This window comes from Sander lucioperca, chromosome 14 (assembly GCF_008315115.2).
Source record: "Sander lucioperca isolate FBNREF2018 chromosome 14, SLUC_FBN_1.2, whole genome shotgun sequence".
NCBI lineage: Eukaryota > Metazoa > Chordata > Actinopteri > Perciformes > Percidae > Sander > Sander lucioperca.
Window position 1 is genome coordinate 10,820,902 of NC_050186.1, and position 26,077 is coordinate 10,846,978.

Genomic DNA, 26,077 nt, shown 5'->3' on the forward strand with positions numbered 1-26,077 from the left:
CTAAGCTAGGCTAGATGGAGCCGGTTACCTCCAGGATCTGTGCTAAGCTAGGCTAGATGGAGCCGGTTACCTCCAGGATCTGTGCTAAGCTAGGCTAGATGGAGCCGGTTACCTCCAGGATCTGTGCTAAGCTAGGCTAGATGGAGCCGGTTACCTCCAGGATCTGTGCTAAGCTAGGCTAGCGGTGGGGGCATCAGACAGAGTTACGACACGCACAGAGATGAGAAGGGTATGTATGGACTTATCTAACTCTGGGGGATACGGTGAATAAGACAAAGTCCCAATAAGTCGGCGTGTTCCTTTAAAGTTTATCTGAAGCTGTTGTCAGTCGTTCATCAAACGGGGGGGAATAGTGCATTTGTTGGAGACTACTTTCATCGTTGGATTAATCCCCATTTGATGCTCTACAGACTTTACGTAAGAACACTTAACTGAAGTTGAACAAATCGTTCCTCTAACTGCATTTGAAGAAGTTAGCTGGCTCATGTCAGCCTGATAACATCATGTTCATGGAGGGAAGAAACTGGAAAACCAGGGCCCTGGTAACAGCCAGTGGATGGAAGAGACAGCAGCAGCACACAGCTACAATCAACATTTAAGAAGCTCAAAAGACAAAACGTTGGACTTCTATTTGAACTCTACGCCATGAAAATATCTTTGACACAAGACAAACAACAGTCAAATGGGGCCCTGATATTAAAATGAGCAAAAACTGATGGGAACAGAGAGGCGATCAGCATGAAGGTTTCAGGACAGTTAATGGAAAGCTGCGACGGCACACACAGATGATGATGATGATGATGATGGTGATGATGGTGATGATGGCGAGTTACCTTTGTGGATCGTTTCCAGGACCTCCTGAGCAGCATGGTCTGAATATACATCAAAATACATTATTTCATGACTTTTGGCGACCATGCACATGTTGTCCTTCTGGGTCAAAATTTAAACTTTTTTTAAAATAATTTTTTAAAATATTTTTGACACATTTTTTTTGGCGTTTTTGTCATTTTTTCCCCACATTTTCGATGCTATTTTTCACTAACACCAACTTATTGCCACTAGTTTTACACATATTTTTGGAATTCATGGTAAATAAATCTCATGTATAGGAGATTATACCTAATTTTGAAATGATGAATGATTTTGACTAATATTAGAGGAACGTAATGTATGTTGGTGGAGAATCACAGACGTGTGGACGTCAAAGTTTAGTTTTAGTAATTTTTCAAATGATATAAAATTGAACACCCACAATTCAATGAAAGTAGTGATCGAGTACTTTCAATTGTACTTAATTTTTAGAGTATTTTGGTTAAAAAGAAACCCATATTTCTGATATAGAAGTTTTGAGAACGGGTCAAATTTGACCTGAGGACAACATGAGGGTTAATAACTAGAGGGCTGCAAAAATGTGTCAAAATCTAAATGAGATGCACATCAGGAGCAGCACAGCATTGTGTAAGCCACTAGAGGGAGCTACAGGACAGGTTTAACTACAAGGAGCTAATACAAGTGATGAAGAGGAGGGGGTACTGCAACTTTAATTAGGCTCCACGAATAGAGCATCTTAAAATAGATCCTAATTGTGAAGAATGTGCTGAATATTCAGTTGCATGGCCTTATTAGTTTTAATGACACTTTGATCTTTCCGAGCTCTCTGTCTTCCATGTTTCTCTTACTGTTGATTTTCCCTTTCTCTCTCTCTCTTTCTTGTTGTTGTTTGTCTCTTTCTCTCAGTCTGGAGCTGCAGCACAGACCGATGATTAATTTATATGCTGAATAAAACATGGATGAGACTGGCTTTGTGTTTAATGTCTTAGTGCTGAGCACACCTTCTGAAACCTTCTTCTGAACTGTAACTGTGGGAAATAAGGAAACTGAAGTATGGCAGCAAAGAAGGATTTAACTTAATGTTTACATTTAAATAACAATGGAAACTGTAATTGGGAATTTAATAAATATACACTACCAGTCAAAAGTTTGGATGTCACTTAGAAATGTCCATTCCACTCCATTATAGACAGAATACCAGCTGAGATCAGATGCATTGCTTTTTTAACCAGAGCAGCAGTTTTCAGATTACATTATGTGTTTACATAATTGCAAAAGGGTTCTCCAATGTTTTCTCAGTTAGCCTTTTAAAATGATATCAGATTAGTAAACAGAATGGGCCTTTGGAACATTGGATGAATGGTTGCTGATAATGGGCAATGTAGATATTGCATTAAAGATCAGCCACTTCTTTCTACAACAGTCGAGAACCCTTTTGCAATTATGTAAACACATAATGTAATCTCAGCTGGTATTCTGTCTATAATGGAGTGGAATGGACATTTCTAAGTGACCCCAAACTTTTGACCGGTAGTGTCAGCAACCAATGGCCAATGGCCAGCAACTCCTGTGTTCTGTGAGGTAAAATTAATGTTTTTGTCAAAGTCTGCTGTGATGTTCTGTGAGTTCTTTAGGATCCTCACAAACACTTCATGTTGGGTTTTTCTTTCATTTGTCAGTCATATGTTATGTATTCTTGTACATCATTTTCCAAACTCTTAAAAGTGCTCATATTATGCTCATTTTTAGGTTCATAATTGTATTTAGAGGTTGTAGCAGAATAGGTTTATGTGGTTTAATTTTCAAAAAACACCATATTTTTGTTGTACTGCACATTGCTGCAGCTCCTCTTTTCACCCTGTGTGTTGAGCTCTCTGTTTTAGCTACAGAGTGAGACCTCTCACTTCTGTAACATCTTTGTTGGGAGTCGCACATGCTCAGTACCTAGGTAAGGACTACTAGCCAGTCAGAAGCAGAGTATGAGGCCGTGCCCTGACAGTACCTAGGTAAGGACTACTAGCCAGTCAGGAGCAGAGTATGAGGGCCCTGACAGTACCTAGGTAAGGACTACTAGCCAGTCAGAAGCAGAGTATGAGGGCGTGCCATGCTAGCAGCTAGGTGAGCATTATAACGTGTATTACAAAGTGACCACGTTTGTCTCTGAAGTAAAGGCTGGACTACAATAGAGCTGTTTGGAGCAGTTTGTGAACAGTGTTTTCTGTTGGAGATGCTAAGTCCCTTTGGGGGGGGACTTTGGGCTTTTTCACTTTGTAAACCTATAACGTGCACAAAAAAGATATATAACACAATAAAGGAAAGGGGAAAAAGCCAAAAAGCAAAATATGAGCACTTTAAGAAAACCTATAACAACTACTGTAAAAAACTAACTAAATCATATCACTATAAGTTCTCGTCCAGACTCACTTGCTCTCTACAGCGACTGATAAAGAGGAAGAAGATTCTCACTAAACTAGAAGTAGGAAAAGGGCTGAATCAGGGCAAAGCTGTAAGAGCCTAATCACCACTACACTCACTTTATTCACATACGGCTTCCACCGATACTTCATAACCTGTCTCTGCTGTGGCAAACACAAACGCAGCACAAATACTCATTATTAAAGCACAATTCCAATTTTTTTATCTTGAATTCCGGCACAAAATGAACCTAGGGGTTAATAACATATGCGTACCGAGTTGATGTTCTCTGGGATGTGTTTTCATGCTAAGGAAATGTGTCTCTAGCTTGAAACAAGCTAGCGCGAACAGTCGAACGACAAACGCCGTGCTTGAGCTATATTACTGGTTACTGGTTGCACGGTGGCTCAGTGGTTAGCACTTCTGCCTCACAGCTAGAAGGTTCTGAGTTCAAATCCAGGCTGTGCCGGGCCTTTCTGTTTTCTCCCCGTGTTTGTGTGGGTTTCCTCCGGGTGCTCCGGTTTCTTCCCACCATAAAGACATGCATGCTAGGTAATTAGGACTACAGTTGAAAATTAGCCGACTGGCTAACACTGGTGCATTTACAGAAATGTTGATTAATGTGCATTGTCCTAATCAAATAAACTTAGAAACATGACTGTTTTGTCATTCGACTGGTCATGATTGTTTTCCAAGATCGTGCCTGCTTGTATACGTGAACGCTATCTGTAATCCCTTTAATAAACTGTCTGTACACTTACAAAGTTCTCAATGCTTGGGTTTACATGTAGGGCCCCTCATTATGCTACCGTGGAAGTGTGGTGCTATTTTGAGCCTTGTTAGTGGTGTAGAAAAAGCGATTTCTTTTTACTTTACCCATACCCCGATGACTAACTTTAGAAGCTAATCAGCTGTTCGCACTAAGCTTGTTTCAAGCTAGAGACACATTCGATTAGCATGAAAACAGATCCCAGAGAACGGTCGACTCGGTACGCATATGTTATTAACCCCTAGGTTCATTTTGCGCCGGATTTGTCCTTTAAGAGTTAATTGTGATCTTGTAATCCAGTAGTGTTGAAACAATAAGTAGATTAAAGGCCCTTCGTCAATGGTTGTGTGTTGTGACCTGTTAAACCAGACACTAGTTTTTTTTTGTACTTGTTTGAATTACTTTAAAATAAAATGGAAAAAAAACATCATCAATAACTGCAAAAACTCACTTTCCTTCCATCTTATACAATAGTTGTAATCGTAGTATTTTACAAAGATACTCTGTTTAAAGTCGCACCAATAAAGTAAATTGAACAGGACAGATGAGCAGTATATATACGTACGGTTGAGTCTCTTCGCTCCTCTATGGGACTGTCTTTAGGTGTCAGGGTGACGGCCAGCTCCAGGTTGCCCAGGTCCTGATCCGGATGCTGCGAGTCCGTCAGCACCAGAGTTACAGGTATCGTCCTGTAACACACACACACACACACACACACACACACACACACACACACACACACACACACACACACACACACACACACACACACACACACACACACACACACACGTAGGACAGGTGTGAATGCTGCGCCTACTGCTCATAGACAGTAAAAGAATGGAAACAGCAACGCCATAGACTTCGATGGAGACCAGTGAAGGATGTTAGAAGATCTTTCCCGGTGATGGCTGAGCGTTACTGAGCAGCCTCCAACTGAGCTTGAAGACGTAGATGTGACGTGAGCAACCTGTCTGAAAGTTGGAAGTCTTCTGGTAGCTGTGCCAAGAGAAATCTCAATCATTCCCAATCTTGTGACTCGAAACTGCCTGCTAGCTTCTCCTGTACTATACGGTAATTCCTCTACTATGAGACAGTAAGTCTCGTGGTTATGACCCAATCGTTAGCCTATTTTTATAAAAACGTCTGCTACGGAGCCATAACGTGAGCTACAAGGTAATGGAGCCTTTTATAAATTGTCGTGTTTCTTTAGAAATAAACAATGGACAAATAGAGTCTTTAAACGCTTCTGAACGCTATGCTTTGTGTAACATAAGGTGGGGGTGTATGGTAAGAACAAAGGACTACCAATGAGCTGTCTCCACATGTAGCAGGGGCCCCTCTGGTAACACTTTCCAGATGACAAATGGGGCAAAGTTCATCTTAGCCACTAACAGAAACCTAAACTTAAAGTTATGAACATTCAGACACTACATAGGCGGTTTGAGACACAGCCCATGGCTTTCAAACAAGCAAAGTGGCAGTTGGTCAAGGCCACACCCCCACCCTCCATCTCCCCCCCCCTCTCTCCGCCTCAATAGCATTTAAAGCTACAGACACAGAAATGGTACATCCTAAGGAAAGCTCATTGTGGGACTGGCTCTAGTGGCTTTAATTCTGCACTAAGGCTGAATTTTGGGAAAGAGACTTCAGATACAGTATTAGGGGACCACTAAGGCCTATATAAAGAGACTTCAGATACAGTATTAGGGGACCACTAAGGTCTATATAAAAGATACTTCAGATACAGTATTAGGGACCACTAAGGTCTATATAAAAGAGACTTCAGATACAGTATTAGGGACCACTAAGGTCTATATAAAAGAGACTTCAGATACAGTATTAGGGGACCACTAAGGTCTATATAAAAGATACTTCAGATACAGTATTAGGGGACCACTAAGGTCTATATAAAAGAGACTTCAGATACAGTATTAGGGGACCACTAAGGTCTATATAAAAGCATCCAAAGAGCACCACGTCATGGGACCTTTAAGTACTTTGAATAAAACCTGTTTAACTTCCACTCTGGCTCTGTGTTTCTGTCTGCATCACTCGTAACATCCAGTTGATATTGCGATGACAATAAAAAAACGATATATTGTGGAGCCAAATATTCAAACCTGACTATTCAGTTTGTGTTGGCATGTGAGGGGTTGAATGAACGGTCGACCTATCAGAATTCAAGTGAGCCATTTTTAAATGAGAAATGAGCTCTGTTGTAAACAAGTGTTGCTGCGTTCCTTATCACATTTTACTTTTAGTACAAACTGCAGCTGTTCTTACAAAGTACGTACTGTTGTCTGCAGACAGTCGGGACATCAAACTCTGTGATAACATCGCAGCTTGAACTTTGAGCTTCTTGCTCAGATGTGCTGCACAGAGGATTGTGGGTCAGAAATCACACTGGCTTGGAAACTACAAAATGTGACCGGATGCATTAGGACACATATTTGGCGTACTGCATTTGATATACTATGTATTGGGACAAACTAAATATTTGGTCGTATGGGCATAGCAATACACCCAGTATCTCTCTCAGAGCGCTCCTCCTCCAGGAATGAACAAAGCTTGATAACCCTCCCTCCTCTTCCTGCTCCCAAACACAGCCAGCTCCACTCTGTGCACATATTTCCTTGTTCCCTCCCCTTCAGAGCTACAGTTTGCAGATGGGTGTAACCAACATGCTGGGGAAGTACAACAGAGTATCACTGCTGTTTTTACATCAGAGCTCAAACTGATCCCTTCACTTCTCAGGGAGTGAGAGTCAGACAGTCGTTGTCACTGAGCGAGAGGTGAAATGGCGCAGAAAGGAGTTCAGCTGGACCGGGAAACCTTCTCTTGTTCCATCTGTCTGGATCTACTGAAGGATCCGGTGACTACTCCCTGTGGACACAGCTACTGCATGAACTGTATTAAAAACCACTGGGATGTAGAGGATCGTAAGTACAGCTACAGCTGTCCTCAGTGCAGGCAGAGCTTCACACAGAGGCCTGTCCTGCTGAAAAGCACCATGTTAGCAGTTTTAGTGGAGGAGCTAAAGAAGACTGGACTACAAGCTGCTCCTGCTGATCACTGCTATGCTGGAGCTGAAGATGTGGCCTGTGATGTCTGCACCGGGAGAAAACTCAAAGCACACAAGTCCTGCCTGCAATGTCTGATCTCTTATTGTGAGAAACATCTTCAGCCTCATTTTGAATCCCCTGCTTTTGAGAAACACAAGCTGGTGGAGCCGTCCAAGAAGCTCCAGGATGTTCTGAGAGAGAAGAGGACAAACGTCTCATTGACAGAGACTGAAGTGGACGTTTTACTGTCACAACCAGAGCCCAAGACCAGAGCTGGATTCTTAAAATATTCACGTGACATCACACTGGATCCAAACACAGCAAACACATGGGTGTTATTATCTGAAAGGAACAGGAAAGCTACAGTGGGTCAAGAACAGTCTTATTCTAATCACCCAGACAGATTCACTGGATGTTTTCAGGTCCTGAGTAGAGAGAGTCTGACTGGACGTTGTTACTGGGAGGTGGAGAGGAGAGGGAGAGGAGTTTATGTAGCAGTCACATACAAGAATATCAGCAGAGCAAGGGGGTCGGATGAATGTTTATTTGGACGAAATGACAAATCTTGGGCGTTATATTGTAACAACAACAGTTATACATTTTGTTACAACAAAGTCCAAACTCCCGTCTCAGGTCCTGAGTCCTCCAGAGTAGGAGTGTACCTGGATCACAGTGCAGGTATTCTGTCCTTCTACAGCATCTCTGAAACCATGACTCTCCTCCACAGAGTCCAGACCACATTCACTCAGCCGCTCTATTCTGGACTTTGGCTTAATTGTTATGAAGCCTCTGCTGAGTTGTGTAAACTGAAATAGAAGTCATTTAAGGGTTAAATTCTGTGTTTTAACTCTTCGACTTATTTAGTCTCCATGTTTGTTGCTGAGAGCTGATTGTTGTAACATTCTATTTTTTCAGTGTTTGACGTTTTTCATGTGTTTACATGTTTTGTTGCTTTTATCAAAATTTTTTGTCACTTTCTTCAACATTTATTTGCTTTTCTAAACGTTTTTGTAAATTAGTTTGACGTTTATTTTGCTTGTATTGACGTTTTAGAAGTGATGAGATGTTTTTGTTTGTTGAGAAAAACATTCGGGGAGCCCCAGAAGCTCTCAATGTGCTCAGTTGAGATCTGTTATTTTACCTTTGATTGTTGAAACAGGACGATATGTTAAAAAAGATCTTTACCGAGATGATCTGTAGATATTAGCTGTTGTTTGTTATTCCTGTAATTCTGGTTCTTTGTGGATGAAGTGAATGTGTTGATGAAATCATTGAACAAGAGTCTTTGAACAGACTTTACTGATGGGATGTGTGAACAAACTAAAGATTTACATGATGAATAAACTAACATCAACAAAGTCTTTTCTTCCTGTCTTCATTCCAGGGTTTCATACAAAGCTGACGGAGAAAATGTGAAACTGATGTGAGAGTATAACTGAGGCACTTTACCTCCTGAAACACCACAAAGTAGGGCTTTGACTCCGAACTTCGTTATTCGATTATAATTCATATATATTTAAAAACATTATGATATTCGAACGAATATTAGGCAGCCCTTAATATTCAAACATGTTATGGGCATTATTTTTTGTAAATGTGTTTGCTTGTAAACGTTTTCAATTCAGATTTCGAGGCTTTTTCACGCATTTCAAAATGTAACTACATGTCGCAGCGACGCACGTCTCTCGGCCGTGGCTCGGTAGCGTTGCATTCCCCCCCCCCCTCCCGACTCATTTCCTGGTTCTCCTTCTCCAGAAACAACATGAAATCAAGGAGAGGGTTAACTTCTCCTGCTCCACATGTCTCACCGTGGTCAGAAAGAACAGGGGGGACACTTTGTTTCTCTCACTATGACTCTAGAGTCACTACTCACTCTGAAGCTATCGGTAATCACCGTCACTCTCTCACCCCACACACACACACACACACACACACACACACACACACACACACACACACACACACACACACACACACACACACACACACATGCCGGCTCGACGCACACACCAGCGCACAAGTATAAACATCAGACCACTTACGTAGGCTACGGTGAAAGCTCCGAACTTCCTGTCGAAAACATACTGTTTGTGTTTAATCCAGGGTCTGACTTTTAATTAAAAAAAACAGTGGTGGCAGTGTGTTTTTCTTCTGAAAACATCATTGCCTACCTATTGACACTGACTGATACACTGCCCTCTGGTGGACAGAACATATACAACTTAAGTTTGATACCAATATAGGTCTTACTGAAGGCATTTAATGGTCAAAATATTATTAATAAATATTCGAATATATTCAAATATTAATATTAATAAAAGAAAACGAACTTCGAATATGATTTTTGGGCAAAAGTCAAAGTCCTACCACAAAGTACAGTGTTCATGTTTAGAGTCAGTCAGTCTCTCTCCTTTCAACTTTTTTCACTAAAACTGCTCCGTCACAGAGAAATGAGCAGAGTTTTCTATCACTTGTTGCTTTTTACAGCCAACATTTCCTCTCTGCACTGACTCAATAAATATTACACAGACTCAAGGGCGAGGCTAGCCCCTTTTTAGGGGTGCTGAAGCACCCCTAAAAAGGAGCTCAGCACCCCTAAAACTTGGAGTAAGAAATGTTGTTATTCTAACATTTTTGTTCGTCTTTGACAAGGTTAAATAATGTCCAAAACATACTCCGTAGTTTGTGGTTTAAAATGTATGTGTTAAGGATGAAAATGAAAACATCCCCGCTTAGCAAATGGTATCATCCTCTTCTCTTCTTCTACTTCTCCTCTGTACCTGCACCGCTCAGCACGACCGTCATCCAGCGCGAAACACACGCAGAGTGAGAACCCGTTATGTAGTGTTGTGAATCAACTAAGTTGCTCCAAAGCTGTGTCTCACAAACCATATCGGTGAGTACCTGAATCACGTGTACACCTATAATAACGCCGCCTTCACACTGGCAGTTGAAATCCGCTCCGTAATACGCAATACGCCCCCAGCGGACGTTGTACTACACCGTTGAAAAGGCAGAGAGACTAGAACGAGTGATAAGTGTCTGAATGTACGATTCTCTCTGACCTCTCTTATACAGATATAAACAGAAAGGCTGCTGCATGGAGAAAAGTTGCCCAGGACGTTGACATGTCACGTCGGTTAAATGTGATATAGGGTATAATGTCAATAGTTCGGTGTCTGTTGCTAGCTAACCAATTAGCATTAGCAGGTTTGTTTATCAGTACCATAGCAACGCACATCACGTGCGTCTTTTCTGGTCAGTCGTCATGGAAACATGAAGCCCTGGCCAGAGCCATAGTCTTTCTCTATCACTCTGGCCCTGGCGTTTGGACCAGAGTGAAAAAACAAACATATCACTGTATACTACCAGTAGGCCTATGTGTGAAAACACTCACTGTGGCTTTTTAAATGAATTGTTATTCATTCCTAGATTTATATCTGTTATTTTTCAGTTGTGGCGGACTATCAAACTAGACAATAAAAGAAAGTTTAATGTTTTTCTTTTGCTGTATTTATTCATTCCTCACACACAGAGGATTTAACCTGAACCAGGCTTAACTCCTGAACTCATAGCATCTCTCTCTCTCTCTCTCTCTCTCTCTCTCTCTATCTATCTCTCTCGGCACATGGAGTTAACGGTCAGGAAAACCAGCTGAGTGAAGAAGGTCTTGTGTTTGTTACAGGGGGCTGTCTGTGTGAACTCTCACAATTAAGCTGGTGCTCTGAAAAGGTCTCAAAAAAAAGAAAAACAATCTGGATGTTGGAGTTAGTTGAACCAATGTTAAAATGATAAAGTTATTTTTCAATAGACATTTTTGTTGGCAGTGGGGCTCATTGGGTGCTCAGCACCCCTAAAGCTCTGACCCTAGAATCGCCCCTGCACAGACTTAAAGGTCCCGACACACATAAGACAACAGATGATGTGTAGTTGATTCTTTACATTTGGTTAAAATTATTTCCATGATATTACATCTATTTAAATGTCTCTTTACTGATGTTGTGTGAAGTTTGGACATGTCTTCCTGCAGTGAACATCCCAGCAGATTAACAAGTGAAATGTGTAAACTGATGCAGGACACAAGAGGGCTCCTTCATCCTGCTAACCAGGGATGTAGTGGAGGTTAAAGCTCCTCAGCTCACTTTGTCTGCAGCTTTTAGTTAACAACATGTTTTCAGGCTGATAGAAACCTTTTATAATAAACATGCAGTGTGCATTGGACTTGTGGAGGTTTCTTACTGCTAGACTGCTTGAATCTAGGCTGAGTTCTTTCTTTAAATAGGCTTCTCTGCTTCACTGTTACTCTATCTGCTGTCTGACGTTAACTTGACTGCTCTGTTTGATCTGTTTTTCTTACCTAGGATTGTGTGAGCTAGGATTTAGTTTCACTCAGGTGTTTGAGAGAGATAAGAACCAGTTAGAGTTAAGGTCCCTTTTAATTGTACTCTAATTCTGTCAAGGACTGTTTGAATTATTGTAAACAATATAAACTTCTATTAAACTTAATTACAGGACAACTCAGTCATTTAGTAAACTGGGGAGCCGTCTCCAAACCCTCTGATTCTAAGAAGAGTTTACCTCCTAAAAGATGAAGTCAGCAGAGTTTTTAAATGAGAAATGAGCTCTGTTGTAAACAAGTGTTGCTGCGTTCCTTATCGCATACTTTTTCTTTTTTACATTTAGTACAAACTGCAGCTGCTCTTACAAAGTACGTACTGTTGCCTGCAGTACAGTCTGCAGACAGTCGGGACATAAAACTCTGTGATAACATTACAGCTTGAACTTTGAGCCTCTTGCTCAGATATGCTGCACAGAGGATTGTGGGTCAGAAATCACACTGGCTTGCATACTGCAGAATGCGACCAGGTGCATTGGGACACATTTTTGGCATTCTGCATTTGACAAACTATGTATTGAGACATACTAAATCTTTTCCTGTCATACTAATTGTAGTATGGGCATTGCAACACACCCAGTATCTCTCTCAGAGCGCTCCTCTTCCAGGAATGAACAAAGTTTGATAACTCCTCCCTCCTCTTCCTGCTCCCAAACACAGCCAGCTCCACTCTGTGCACATATGTCCTTGTTCCCTCCCCTTCAGAGCTACAGTTTGCAGATGGGTGTAACCAACATGTTGGGGAAGTACAACAGCGTATCACTGCTGTTTTTAGATCAGAGCTCGGACTAGTTTCACTTCTCAGGAAGTGAGACTCAGACAGTTGTTGTCACTGAGCGAGAGGTGAAATGGCGCAGAAAGGAGTTCAGCTGGACCGGGAAACCTTCTCTTGTTCCATCTGTCTGGATCTACTGAAGGATCCGGTGACTACTCCCTGTGGACACAGCTACTGCATGAACTGTATTAAAAACTTCTGGGATGAAGAGGATCGTAAGTACAGCTACAGCTGCCCTCAGTGCAGACAGAGCTTCACACCGAGGCCTGTCCTGCTGAAAAGCACCATGTTAGCAGTTTTAGTGGAGGAGCTGAAGAAGACTGGACTCCAAGCTGCTCCTGCTGATCACTGCTATGCTGGAGCTGAAGATGTGGCCTGTGATTTCTGCACTGGGAGAAAACTCAAAGCACACAAGTCCTGTCTGATCTGTCTAGCCTCTTACTGTGAGAAACATCTTCAGCCTCATTATGAATCTGAGACATTCAAGAAACACAAGCTGGTGGAGCCGTCCAAGAAGCTCCAGGAGAACGTCTGCTCTCGTCATGATGAGGTGATGAAGATGTTCTGTCGTACTGATCAGCAGCTTATCTGTTATCTCTGCTCTGTGGAGGAACATAAAGGCCACGACACAGTCTCAGCTGCAGCAGAGAGAGCTGAGAGGCAGAGAGAGCTCGAGGGGAGTCGACAAAACATCCAGCAGAGAATCCAGGACAGAGAGAAAGATGTGAAGCTGCTTCAACAGCAGGCGGAGGCCATCAATCTCTCTGCTGATAAAGCAGTGGAGGACAGCGAGAAGATCTTCACTGAGCTGATCCGTCTCCTGGAGAAAAGAAGCTCTGATGTGAAGCAGCAGGTCAGATCCAGGCAGAAAAGTGAAGTGAGTCGAGTCAAAGAGCTTCAGGAGAAGCTGGAGCAGGAGATCACTGAGCTGAAGAGGAAAGACGCTGAGCTGAAGAAGCTCTCACACACAGAGGATCACAACCAGTTTCTACACAACTACCCCTCACTGTCACCACTCAGCCAACCTACATCCAGCATCCATATCCGTCCTCTGAGCTGCTTTGAGGACGTGACAGCGGCCGTGTCAGAAGTCAGAGATAAACTACAGGACGTCCTGAGAGAGAAGTGGACAAACGTCTCACTGATAGGGACTGAAGTGGACGTTTTACTGCCAGAACCAGAGCCCAAGACCAGAGCTGGATTCTTAAATTATTCACCTGACATCACACTGGATCCAAACACAGCACACACACGGCTGTTATTAGCAGCAGCTGCCTTATTCTAGTCACCTAGACAGATTCACTTACTGGCGTCAGGTCCTGAGTAGAGAGAGTCTGACTGGACGTTGTTACTGGGAGGTGGAGAGGAGAGGGGGAGTTTCTGTAGCAGTCGCATACAAGAATATCAGCAGAGCAGGGAGGAAAAATGAATGTAGATTTGGACGAAATGACAAATCTTGGGTGTTAGATTGTAACAACAACAGTTATACATTTTGGTCCAACAATGTCCAAACTCCGGTCTCAGGTCCTGAGTCCTCCAGAGTAGGAGTGTACCTGGATCACAGTGCAGGTATTCTGTCCTTCTACAGCGTCTCTGAAACCATGACTCTCCTCCACAGAGTCCAGACCACATTCACTCAGCCGCTCTATGCTGGACTTTGGGTTTTATTGGTATTCACCTAAAGACTCTGCTGAGTTGTGTAAACTGAAATAGACAGAAGTCATTTGAAGATTAAATTCTGTGTTTTAACTCTTCAACTTATTTTGTCTCTGTGTTTCTGGCTGAGAGCTGATTGTTGAGGCGTTTCTTCGCTGCTCAGAGATCAGCTGTCAATCAAATATTTTGGGCGGTACTTTAACATCTTGTTATTAGTTGTGGTGTAAATGTTTGAGTTTCTTTAGGTGGCGCTCATTCCTGTGTCTGTTTCACTGCTCATAGTCTATCCGTGCGTTCATGGGCATCGGAAAAACATTTTTCCGAGTGAAAACATCACCATTAACGCCACTTCCTGTGGGAATCAGAGGTGGGAAACTGGGGCTAGATTTTGCTAACCGAGTTTCCCAGTTGGTGACGCGTTGTTGACAACTGACGTTTGATGTAGGCGACTTTGGTTCACTGAAAATATTTCAATGACAATAAACTGTTATTGTGGACAAATGCCTCTGCCAAGAAACATACATAACATGTTTCAAACTATTCATAAATAGGCCCATGTTTAAAAAATCAACACCTTATCCGTGTCCTTTCCCGTCTGTTGTCCTGCAGATAACACAAACAAACACCTGTCCATGTGCTGGTTGTATGCTCGTATAAGAAAACAGCAGCAAATCTTTTGTTGTTGTGGCCTCCATGTTTTCACACACCTGATGCTCTAGACTACGGCCAACCGTTGGTGGCAGTCATGCAACAAGTTGTTATGCCAAACCCCAATATAACAGAAGAAGAAGAACATGCATCCCGACCATGTGAACACTGGCAGTCGGAAAAACAACGTAATCACGGGGGCGGTCCCTGATATTCCCAGAGGGTATGAACGCACCATGAATCCTCGACGTTCCACTTCCGGGATTGCTCCGTTGCCACCGGAAAATCTGTCTGATTTCACTCATTTAGGCTGGATATCCGTTACCTTGGGCTTCCTTTGTGTTGGAATTTTAAACTCTGGTGGATTTCTGAGGAAGATAGTTAACTGCTCCTCAGATCTCTGCAGGTAAATCTAGACAACTAGCTAGACTATCTGTCCAATCTGAGTTTTCTGTTGCACGACTAAAACAACTCTTGAAGTACACATGTTCCACCAAAACAAGTTCCTTCCTGAGCCTATTTTGCAGCCGACACCGTGGTTTTTTCTCTGGCTCTTAGCACCGCCCAAGACGATTGTGATTGGTTTGAAGAAATGCCAATAAACCAGAGCATGTTTTACTCCCATCCTGGAATGCTGTGTGGAGTAGCCAGACTCTCCTCCAGCACACTTTGGAGGAGAGTCTGGCAAAGCGAGACTAGACTGCTCATGTTGATGTTTGCTGACCTGAACTGAACATGAAAACTCCTCTGTGCTCTAAATGTTTGATGAATATTTGTATCGATGTATGTCTATGTTGTTGTTTCTCTTCCACTGCATGGCTCTGAAGAGAGAAAGCACCAGACCTCCTTTATCCTACACACTTTGTTCTCGTACAGACGTACATTTATTTGTTCGGTGGACCAAATGTTGTCATCATAATCATAATCAATAACTCATTCTTCTCTTTTACATAGCTGAGATTCTGGTTCAAACAAAGTGATTGTGTGGATGAAGTGAATCTGTTGATGAAATCATTGAAGAAGAGTCTTTGAACAGACTTTACTGATGGGATGTGTGAACAAACTGAAGCTTTACATGATGAATAAACTAACATCAACAAAGTCTTTTCTTCCTGTCTTCATTCCAGGGTTTCATACAAAGCTGACGGAGAAAATGTGAAACTGATATGAGAGTATAACTGAGGCACTTTTCCTCCTGAAACACCACAAAGTACAGTGTTCATGTTTAGAGTCAGTCAGTCTCTGTCCTTTCAACTTTCCTCACTAAAACTGCTCCGTCACAGAGAAATGAGCAGAGTTTTCTATCACTTGTTGCTTTTTACAGCCAACGTTTCCTCTCTGCACTGAGTCAATAAAGATTACACAGACTTAAAAAACTGTAGAAAAACAAAAGTAAGAATAATTTTGTGAATCACATTAGAATCTGATAAATGCCAGTAAGAACTAAACAATTGAAAGTGCTCTAATGATAAGATGATTGCAGTTGACACGATTGACCACTAGATGTCAGTATAGGCATTAACACAGTTTTGTCTTTTTTTTACAGTGATGGCACAGACTGTTCATTTCTCCAAAGAAAATCCATTTTGATGTATGAACCCTGTGTAAAAAGCTTTAGAATATAGATAGGAATGAAAGAGGAAAGTTTGGTGCAGGGTTGTCGTTCCCATTATGAAGCTTTTTTCAGATCGAATGATTGTAGTTGGTCTCCAGTGGACTTCTTTAAGCTTTTGAGTGTTATTTATTTATTATCTGCTCTAGTTTTCTATGGTTTTAGACACAGATATGGTAATAATTTAGTAAGGTAATGAGGTAATACTATGTATATTAAGATATGCCCCCCCCCACCGTAAAAAGTGCACATTAGTCTTAGACAAACCTAGATATAACACTGGGTGTATGTAAGCAGAGTAATGGAACTGAGAAGAGTAGTTTTTGAGGGACACACAAATGTGGCATACCTCTGCTGATAAATTATAAAGTTTTTGCTCACAGTTTTTTCACGTTAAGTACTTGTGGTTGCGTTATTCTAGTAGTTCAATTATGAAAACAAGTTTAATCTGATCAATAAACGTGTATGTGGTAGGGGTGCAACGGATCACAATACTCACGGATCAGATCGGAATTTAAATGATTTATTAAAAATGTAATAATAACTTTTAAAGTGCTCATATTTTGCTTTTTGGCTCTTTCCCTTTCCTTTATTGTGTCATATATCTTTTTTGTGCACGTTATAGGTTTACAAAGTGAAAAAGCCCAAAGTCCACCCAAAGGGACTTACCATCTCCAACAGAAAACACTGTTCACAAACTGCTCCAAACAGCTCTATTGTAGTCCAGCCTTTACTTCAGAGACAAACGTGGTCACTTTGGAACACACGTTATAATGCTCACCTAGCTGCTAGCATGGCACGCCCTCATACTCTGCTTCTGACTGGCTAGTAGTCCTTACCTAGGTACTGTCAGGGCACGCCCTCATACTCTGCTTCTGACTGGCTAGTAGTCCTTACCTAGCTACTGTCAGGGCACGCCCTCATACTCTGCTTCTGACTGGCTAGTAGTCCTTACCTAGCTACTGTCAGGGCACGCCCTCATACTCTGCTTCTGACTGGCTAGTAGTCCTTACCTAGCTACTGTTAGGGCACGCCCTCATACTCTGCTTCTGACTGGCTAGTAGTCCTTACCTAGCTACTGAGCATGTGCGACTCCCAACAAAGATAGAACAGAAGTGAGAGGTCTCACTCTGTAGCTAAAACAGAGAGCTCAACACACAGGGTGAAAAGAGGAGCTGCAGCAATGTGCAGTACAACAAAAATATGGTGTTTTCTGAAAATTAAACCACATAAACCTATTCTGGTACAACATCTAAATACAATTATGAACCTAAAAATGAGCATAATATGAGCACTTTAACAATAATAAGTTCTATCACCAGTACATTTGTGTTAAATGACAAAAACAGATGAAGAAAGGTATAATAACAATAACAATAACTTTAAACAAGGTTTAAACAAGGTTTACCAGTATTAAGTAAATGCAACATTTAGTCACGTCTGTGTTGTTCAACAGCCGTGACCATAGTGCTAGTGTGAGTCTTTTAGCTCATAGCTTTAGCAGCAGACTGTTGTACGTCCTGCTGTTGGAATCCGCTACAGTGAAATACAGTCACACCTTTACACCGTTTCACTGTCAGCATTTTAACCGTGTTTAATCCAGCTACTAGCTAACGGTAGCATTAGGCTAACATCAACGTTACCTGCTGCCAAGCGTACCGTTAGTGTTGACATGCATTGATGCTTCCGTATCTGTTTAAGAGCCAATTAGTGCCCTTGGTATAAATAGGAACCAATATTTGGTTCCTCGGGTGCAACCCAGAAGCACATACAGTTTTTGACCACACGCACACCAACACTACAACACCACACAGGCATACATACAAGCAGTGATTTGTCTGGAAACCCAACTAAGATCTCATGGAAATAAATGGAACCAAAGGCTTTAACTGCAAATATGACTTTCATTGATCAAAAAGGTAAAAAGTGCGTTGATTACTCTGCCCGGGGAACAGCACCTCAGGGGCTTAAAGCTTGGGCTTAGCCTCTACAGTCTGTTTCGGAGCATCAGAGAGCAGCGCAGACATTTAAGTGGCACCAAAATGAGGCACCGAAATCCGTGTTGCTATTCCAGTACCGGTCGTTTAGGCACCGGTGAGAGAGAGAGATTTATCAGCTTAGGTTAAGTAACAGAGACAGTAAAAAAATTATTTCACACTATTATTATGGTTAAACTTTGCAATTGATCTGCGGTTCACATGCATTCTGAACCGTAAGTGTTGATCTGTACGGACCACGAATCAACTATGGTCCGTTACACCACCAGTAGAGCTTAGATGGGGCCCAAAAAATCAAGCCCGACCCTACCCGAGCCCGTGCACGTTGTGTCCGAGCCCGGCCCGACACATTAACTGTAATTATGAGCCCGAGCCCAATTTAAAAAAAAAAATACGTGGGCCGTTATAACTGACGTTCTCAACTACAATTCAGAGTTGTTTGAACTACAGAAATCTGTTTAGAATAATGCAACAAGGACGAAGCATGTAAACTGCTGTTAGTTTATTCAGAATGGAACGGATCGCAACTGGATCCGAATGAAGAAACGTAAAAAAAAAACTCGACCCTAGCTGCTCCCTCAGCCAATGAGGGTAACAGATCAAGGCAGCAACATAATCAAAGCCCTGGAACCATATAGGAGACTTTCTGGTCTCCATCACCTAATTAATACTGTCCTTCGCCACGGTCTGCATGCTGACGCACTGGCCGACAACAGTGCTATGGAGGAGGGAGACACGATGTAGAACAGTTTACCTCACACTCAAGTCAGTGCAGGACACCCAGAGCTACGGGAGTAGCTGTAGAGGCATAGCTTTCTCCCCACCGAATAAGGCTAATAAAGTAATGATTAAAAAAACACAAATGCTTGGTCAAGGGCCCGGCCCGAGGATAGCAGCGGAAAATATCTGCCCGGCCTCGGGCAGAGAATCTAAACTCTAACCACTAGTACGTGGAGTATTCTGTTTTTGGGTCCTGACGTGACTGTGTCATAGACCGGCCACAGCAACGTAACAGAACTGAAAAAAAAGTAGTTTTTGTTTGTAAAAAGGGAGGGACACACAAATATGATCAGGCTGACATACCTCTGCTGCTCGAGAGACTCGAGGTAGAGGTAAGCAGAACCCATGAAGTCATCTTGAAGGCCAAAGTCGTAGTCAAACACCTGCAGAAGAGTAACAACAACTGACTCTTTTGTTCATTTATTTTTCCATGTGGAAAAGCTTTGAGCAGGATTGTATGTGTCTAAGTCTTTACCTTTACATAGAGCGGGTCACTCAGACAGTCCATTATTAAAGTCGTTTTCTCGTCCCACACTGGGTTGAGGTTTTTGTGGATGGTTTTGCTTCTGAACACCTCTTTTCCAGCGAGCTTAAACTTGACATACGGATCACTGCTGCCTGAAAAGACAAATAAAAGTGGTCGCAGATGCAGTAAAAACAACAACAGAAAAAGAACAGGAGTTCACAGATAAGACATGACTCTACCTCCTCTGTCTCTGACGGCCAGATTGTGTCCTCTCTTCAGCTCGATCTCCAGCTTGTACATCCCTGAGCTGGGGACGGCTCGCTCGGACGTGACCCCCGAGGAGCATGGAACAGCCGTACCCTGCCAGGAGAAATGAATGCATCCATTACAAACTGCACAATCATCACCGTGAAAGCCAAACACTCAATATAAACTCACCGACATCTTTACGAGAAATGAAAGCTGCTGTATCCGTACCCACGCTTGCACACTTCTAACACTGACTGAAGTGTCTAATTCAGCTCAGTTACTTGTCCCGGGGGTGACCACTAACAGGAAATTACACGAGAGTAGCTTCCTCCCATCTAATCAGAGTGTTTGTTGAGCTGATATTTTTTTTTCATTCTTGTACATAACCCTTACTTCCACTGCAGAAGCAGCAGCATCTCCTCAGTTGTGGCACTGCAGAAACTCAACATTTTAGGGCTGCAAAGATTAATCAATTAACTATTTAATCAATCGCCTATTTTGACAATCGATTAATCGGTTTGAGTCATTTTGCTAGAAAAAAAAGAGTAATTATTATCTGATGTCAGCATGTTAAATGTGAATATTTTCTAGTTTCTTCTATCCTCTGTGACAGTAAACTGAATATATTTGAATTTGTGGACAAAACAAGACATTGGAGGACGTCATCTTGAATGAATAACATTAAAACTGGGTCAAAACAACACATTTTATGGGTGTGATTGGTGACCCAGTACTCTGGATCTTCCTCCACCGCAGTATTTAATGTAAGAACAAAGTATCACCAGCTTCATATCAGCTTCTCCTGCTGGCTGAGCCAACCACTTAACACATTATGAAACACAGACTTTGTTTCCTGAGGCTGAAAAACATTTGAAGTGTGCCAACTTGCTGCTCCCCACCGGGCTGTAACTGAATAAAGGGTAATAAAAAAAGTGAGAGCGTGCTGTGTTACGTGAGGAGGCTGTCAGTGGCTGTTTGGAGGGTTGTGTTGTAAGACGAGGGCCGTTGAAACGTTACGCAGTCTGATGTGACAAAGTGGGGTAAGTCCAGTTCAGACATGATGATGTTGAATAAGGAGATAAAGTTAGAGGATGTGGTGTTCTAGGCCTACTTTACATAACTGGAAACACTGACATTGTATATGTTAGGCCTGCTGCCCCTAGGTAGCTTCTCTCTCTCCTGTCCCCCTCCCCTCTGTCTGTCCTAATTGCAGGAGTGGAGTCTGGTATGCAGGAGTCAGGGTTCCAGTTTCCTCTCATCTACCACATCAACCTCTGCTTCATGTACCCAGTCATTCCTCCACTCAGCGTCAGATCATAGTCAAGACTGCCACGGTTAGTCTTGCTCCAGACAAGCCTCTGCCTATCTGTTTAGTCTACTTGTATGTTTGCCTGTCCTGACCCTTTCTCTTGTGCCTCCAGCTGCCATTGTAACATGACTCCTACTACCGCTCCACTCCTGCCATACACCAGACCAGAACCACCACCACTGGACCCCTCTGCTAGCCAGCCTACTGTCTCTCTCTCTCTCTGACGGACTTGCTCCTTCCCGGTATCCACCTGACCTTTTCTCCACCCTGGAAACCTGGACTTGAAACTTGAGTACTTTGAATAAAACCTGTTAATTCACAACATGAAGTTGCAACACTGTTTGCGTTCACACTGCACTTTGTCAAACGCACCAAACACTGTAAACAGACGTCGCGGTGGAAATGGCCGCTTGTTAATTGGACAGAATATGCGAAACTCCCAGACACTTCTGCTCTCAGAAATAATGGAGCAACACCAAATTTATAACGTCTCGGATTATCTGGTTCTGCTTTAGTGTTTCTAATATTTTAGAAAAGGCGAACAATGAGCAGTGGAAGTGTAACATGCAACATATATACCGTATTTTCCGGACTATAAGTCGCACTTTTTTTCATACTTTGGCTGGTCCTGCGACTTATAGTCAGGTGCGACTTATATATCAAAATATTTATAATTTCACGTTTTTAAATGTTATTTCATGCTGAAAACATTACCGTCTAAAGCCGCCAGAGGGCGCTCTAGGCTTGTGACAACTATATGCTGCTCCTAAAGACAACTGAGAAAGAAAAGAAACTGCAGGTGACTGCAGGTAGTGAAATATGCAGCCGAAAACGGTAATCGAGCAGCAGAAAGAAAGTTTGGAGTGAGAGAGAAACTTGTGAGGGACTGGCGAAAAGGTGACTCTTACTGCAATGAAGGAAACAAAGAAAGCTAGTCGCGCGCTGAAAGCAAGATGGCCAGAGCTGGAGGAACGAGTCCACAGATGTAGATGCACGTCAACGGTGCAGTTACGTCTCCACGCCCTGGTAGTTGTTCTGTATTCTGTTGTATAGTTGAATAACTGTTAATGTGTTACGTTAACATACCGGACACCTACCGTATTCAGCCCCTTGTTCTGTGTGCTACTGTGTAGTTGAATAACTTGCCTTTCCAGATTAAATGTCTGTTCTTGGTCTTGGATTTTGTGAAATCAATTTCTAAATAAATGCGACTTATAGTCCAGTGCGACTTATATATGTTTTTTTCCTCTTCATGACGCATTTTTTGATGCGACTTATACTCTGTATAGAAAACACATTTTTATGATAATCAAATAAAGAACTATTTTCCAAAATGCATTTTTTTTTTTTTTTTACTTTTGTGATTTATTTTCCGAAATGACTGATATTGGGCACCTTTACCTGTGTGCAAAATATGACTGTCATCAGATTTTCAGAAGAAAAAAATTTATATTTATATTATGTAGCTCAGCGTAAATTCTGTCAGGGAGACTTCAATTGCGTTATCTCTCTTCTCTTTAACTGATCAGCTGGTAGGTGGGTGTTACGGTTCTGTATACCAATTAGAATCGGGCACGTACGTTCTAACCAATCACAGCATGACTACCATGTTTTAAATCTGTTCTCTCTCCTGCTTCTGTCAGTTGTATTTTCAGACGAGGGTGCGACCAGCCTCCTCCCCTTCTACCTCCACGCATATTCGACGGTGTTCTCGGTCTTCTCCCGGCCGACGACTCGTTTTACGTCTACGGATTTTTCTCACCACCACCAGTGTCTAGATTCCATTGGGGGATATGTTTTGGTTTTCCTAAACATTAGAATTGTATAGATACCCCTTTACAATGGAGTCTAATCTCCAAAAAATATTATGTTTGTACTTACTTGGTTATAGCTTATTAATAAATGTTTGCATATCTGCAACAGAGTCTCTCCTGATTGAAATTATATATAATTTGACATCGAACCGATACTGATGTGTTAAAAAAATGACCATATCGGGCGATATTATATCGGCGGCCGATATATCGTGCACCACTACCTTTTACTCTCCTCCTGGGTGCTCGGTTGGTTTCCGGGACGTATGAGAAGGTCTGTTTTTAACAAAGACTTTATAGGGAATAGTGAGTGAGTGATTGAGGGAACGGTTCCCAACACAGCTTGGGTGTTAGGTGGAGAGCTGGAGCACCTGGATGCTATTAGCCTAGCTTAGCATAAAGACTGGAAGCAGAAGGAAACAGCTAACCTAGCTCTGTTCTAAGTTTAAAGAATTACATCTACCAACACCTCCGAAGATTACTGATTAACAGGTTTCTGTATCTCATTTGTTTAATCTGTACACAGACAGACATGTTACAACATGTTGTGGTTCTAAGAGGAGTTATGTGGTGTAACAACACTTTATCCATCCGCCCAGACATGACTCTTAACATTTTTACATTTCTGTTTAAGATTAAATTAACAAGATAAAACGTATTAATAACTGTGCCATAGTGGTGTATTTTCTCACTTCAAACAGGGCCAGCAAATTCAATTATTATGCTAGGCTAGGCTCATTGCCTGTTAGGCATGATTGATATTGATTCTGCCACCTTAAGTCTGATTAATAGTTGTGCGGAGGCTCCACGAAGAGCTTTCGCCGTAGCCTACGCAAGTGGCCTGAAGTTTATACTTGTGCGTTAATATACAGCATCAGTATAACCTGATGGATGTTTATGGGTTTTCCCTCCGGATCTATTAGCAGGTCAAATCTGACTGGGTCAATACGTGTGCGTGTGTGTGTGTGTGTGTGTGTGTGTGTGTGTGTGTGTGTGTGTGTGTGTGTGTGTGTGTGTGTGTGTGTGTGTGTGCGTGCGTGCGTGTGTGTGTGTGTGTGTATGATAGAGTGAGTGAGAGAGTGACTGTGATTATCTTCGGAGCGAGTAGTGACTCTAGAGTCATAGTGAGAGAAACAAAGTGTCTCCCCTGTTCTTTCTGACCATTTGAAATCTGTAGCAGGAAAAGTTAACCCTCTCCTTTGGTTCTCCTTTCTCATGAAGAAGGAGAACCAGGAAATGAGTCGGGGGAAATGCAACGCTCCCAAGCCACAGCCGAGCGACGTGTAGTTACATTTTCTGAGAGGTGCACGTCAGGCTATGGCGTAGGGTCCGTGTCTCAACCTACATACGTACGTAGCAACAGTGTTGATTTAACACAGAAATATAAATCGGCATTTACTCTCAAAAACAAAGCAATGAAGTGTATTTAACTAAGAACTGTTCCTTTAACCTGTGATGGCTTTAAAGGTTGCAGACACAGAGGCAGCAGACAATGAGGTCCGCCTCCTGCATTTGTTGTCTTTTCTCCTTTGTTTTGAGAAAGATAAATTAGAGGAAATGTATATTAGAGGGCTGCATTTGCATTGGGTCCCGCCGCGGGCGGCTAAAAAAAAACACTGCGGGATCGGGATGTAGCCTGGAACCCCCCCACGCCAGCAGAAACCATAGATATACATATATACTGACTGAGTATATACTGTATAGGCCATCTATGAGCAGACACCAGCGTGTCTGAGCCTCCCAGGACGGGGGAGCTCCGAGCCAAGGCTCCGTCCACCGTCCGCCCGCTCCCTCTCCTCTCTCCCTCATCCTCGGCTCCTTCCTCCCCCTCTCTCCCTCTCCTCTCTCCCTCATCCTCGGCTCCTTCCTCCCCCTCTCTCCCTCTCCTCTCTCCCTCATCCTCGGCTCCTTCCTCCCCCTCTCTCCCTCTCCTCTCTCCCTCATCCTCTGCTCCTTCTTCCCCGTCTAACAGCAGCAAGCACCTGCCTTCTTTGCCTGCATCTTCTTCCTATAAAATGACGTGTTTTCTCATGCGGGACAGGAGAAGACACAACATCAATGCATCTCTATTATTGTGCGGGCATACATTCTCAGAGTTTTGCGGGTGCGGGCAGGAGTGGACGTACACATTGCAGGAGCGGGAGGGAGAGTAACACACATTTTGCGGGTGCGGGCGGTAATGGTCAGAAATTCGCCGGGAGCGGGATGAAGAAAACAGTCCCATGCAGGGCTCTAATGTATATCATCAAGTTCTCTTTAAAGTGCACCAGTCACAGTTGTAAGTATGGCTCTAACAAGCTGACTTGTGGCCAGGGAGTATTACCAATACTCCTGAAGTTGACGTAGATTTGACTGCTTCATCATGGCACAGAAACAAAGAGTCTCAGCTTAACCAGAACTCCCACAACCTTAGTCCGAGGCCGAGTTTACATGACGGGAGTAACCGTAACAGAGTTAACAAGCTGCTCAGAGAGGATTAACTGTCCCTGTGGCAGTAAAACAGGTCACAAAGCACCAAACTGAGAATAGCACACACAATCCCATCAGCTACACTGATGCCAACTTATTTTAGGAGTGTGTATTTATGTTTACACACACACACACACACACACACACACACACACACATCTGTGAACACAGCCAAGGCTTTAGTCTTCTGTCTGTTAGATTATTTTCAGTACTGATTAACCGGACAATAATCTTTTGTTTTTTTGATTAATTGTTAAGCAAGAAATTATTTCCTCATTATTTAAATGTCTATAATTTCTTACAGCCATGCCAGCAGCTCTGTGAGGCTGTAACACAGTAACATGTTTGGTATAAGAAAGGCTCTTGCCTTTACCATTGAGCAAGGCACTGTGATTGAGTATCAGGATGGTGGAGAAAGATTTTAAAAAACGGTCAACATCAAAGCAGCAGAGACCAAGATATCCTGACTTCTATTCACTATAATGGGGTTCAACACTTAATCCTACATTTCCCATAATGCAACTCAATAGCATCTTGAATTACACACTTCCTCCCTGGTTAACACAGCGGTTGGTCAAACACTTTCGTACGAGGTGATCAAACATTTTAGCACCAATTTGGCCAGATAATCAAGATGGCCGTGACGTCAGCTATCTTTGTTTTAGGGCTGCAGCTGAGATTGGTTTTCATTAACGATTAATCTGCCTATTTTATTGATTAATTGATTACTCATAGTGAAAAATGTCCCTGAGCCAAAAGGAACATATTCAAATGTTTTTCCTTCAACATGTTTAAAAACTCCCAATTTTTTTGTTTATATGAC

At 42.4% G+C, this 26,077-nt stretch overlaps 1 protein-coding gene and 1 pseudogene across 6 annotated transcripts in view; one reads left to right on the forward strand and one right to left on the reverse strand.

Annotated features, from left to right (window-relative positions):
* mctp1b (multiple C2 domains, transmembrane 1b) overlaps positions 1 to 26,077 on the reverse strand; it is a 63,409-nt gene that overhangs the window by 24,283 nt on the left and 13,049 nt on the right. For 2 of the 6 annotated variants that reach the window (XM_035991757.1, XM_035991756.1), the window contains exons 2-7: positions 19,653 to 19,773; positions 19,423 to 19,565; positions 19,251 to 19,330; positions 4,584 to 4,707; positions 3,369 to 3,413; positions 834 to 872 (exon numbers count right to left, since the gene is read on the reverse strand). In XM_035991757.1, the coding sequence (XP_035847650.1) occupies positions 834 to 872; positions 3,369 to 3,413; positions 4,584 to 4,707; positions 19,251 to 19,330; positions 19,423 to 19,565; positions 19,653 to 19,773 (552 nt within the window). The remainder of the gene's footprint in view (positions 1 to 833; positions 873 to 3,368; positions 3,414 to 4,583; positions 4,708 to 19,250; positions 19,331 to 19,422; positions 19,566 to 19,652; positions 19,774 to 26,077) is intronic. The other 4 variants (XM_031287829.2, XM_035991758.1, XM_031287831.2 and 1 more) reach the window with 2 other exon arrangements.
* On the forward strand, positions 12,249 to 14,236 carry LOC116041824 (annotated as a pseudogene).